Source organism: Triticum dicoccoides, unplaced genomic scaffold (assembly GCF_002162155.2).
Source record: "Triticum dicoccoides isolate Atlit2015 ecotype Zavitan unplaced genomic scaffold, WEW_v2.0 scaffold183761, whole genome shotgun sequence".
Classification (NCBI taxonomy): domain Eukaryota; kingdom Viridiplantae; phylum Streptophyta; class Magnoliopsida; order Poales; family Poaceae; genus Triticum; species Triticum dicoccoides.
Window position 1 is genome coordinate 1 of NW_021227169.1, and position 407 is coordinate 407.

The following is a 407-nucleotide window of genomic DNA, read 5'->3' on the forward strand; positions in this document are numbered from 1 at the left end:
GTTGAAGGCGTAGGAGACGTTGCCCCTGATGTCGAGGCCGCCGCAGGAGGAGCCGGGGCTGAGGCTGGTGCAGTCGGCATACTGGCACGCGTACCCCACGGCGCCCACGATGGCCGGGTCGGTGGGGCTGGCGTCGGGGCGGAGCACGCACCACTGCTTGGACAGGTACCTGCCGCCCTTGGCCGGCACGATGCCCTTGCCGCCGGCGAGGCGGAGCGCGTACTTGGGCGAGCCGTCGTAGTTGAAGACGCCCCAGTGGCGCTCGAAGTTGCCGGGGTCGACGCTCTTGGCGTCCTCGTCCAGCAGCGCGAAGACGTAGACGTCGGGCATCTGGGGCCGGTGCGGGGTGCCCTTGCCGGCGACGATGCGGTCGAAGAGGCCCTGGTTGAACTTCTGCGCGCCGGCGG

The 407-nt window shown here is 70.8% G+C and overlaps 1 protein-coding gene across 1 annotated transcript; it reads right to left on the bottom strand.

Annotated features, from left to right (window-relative positions):
• Positions 1 to 3: 3 nt before the first annotated feature.
• LOC119344746 (glucan endo-1,3-beta-glucosidase 5-like) lies at positions 4 to 402 on the bottom strand (the record flags this gene model as incomplete). Its single annotated transcript, XM_037615107.1, has 1 exon — positions 4 to 402. A coding segment is annotated over one exon (399 nt), but the record flags the coding sequence as incomplete, so codon positions are not given.
• Positions 403 to 407: the final 5 nt, after the last annotated feature.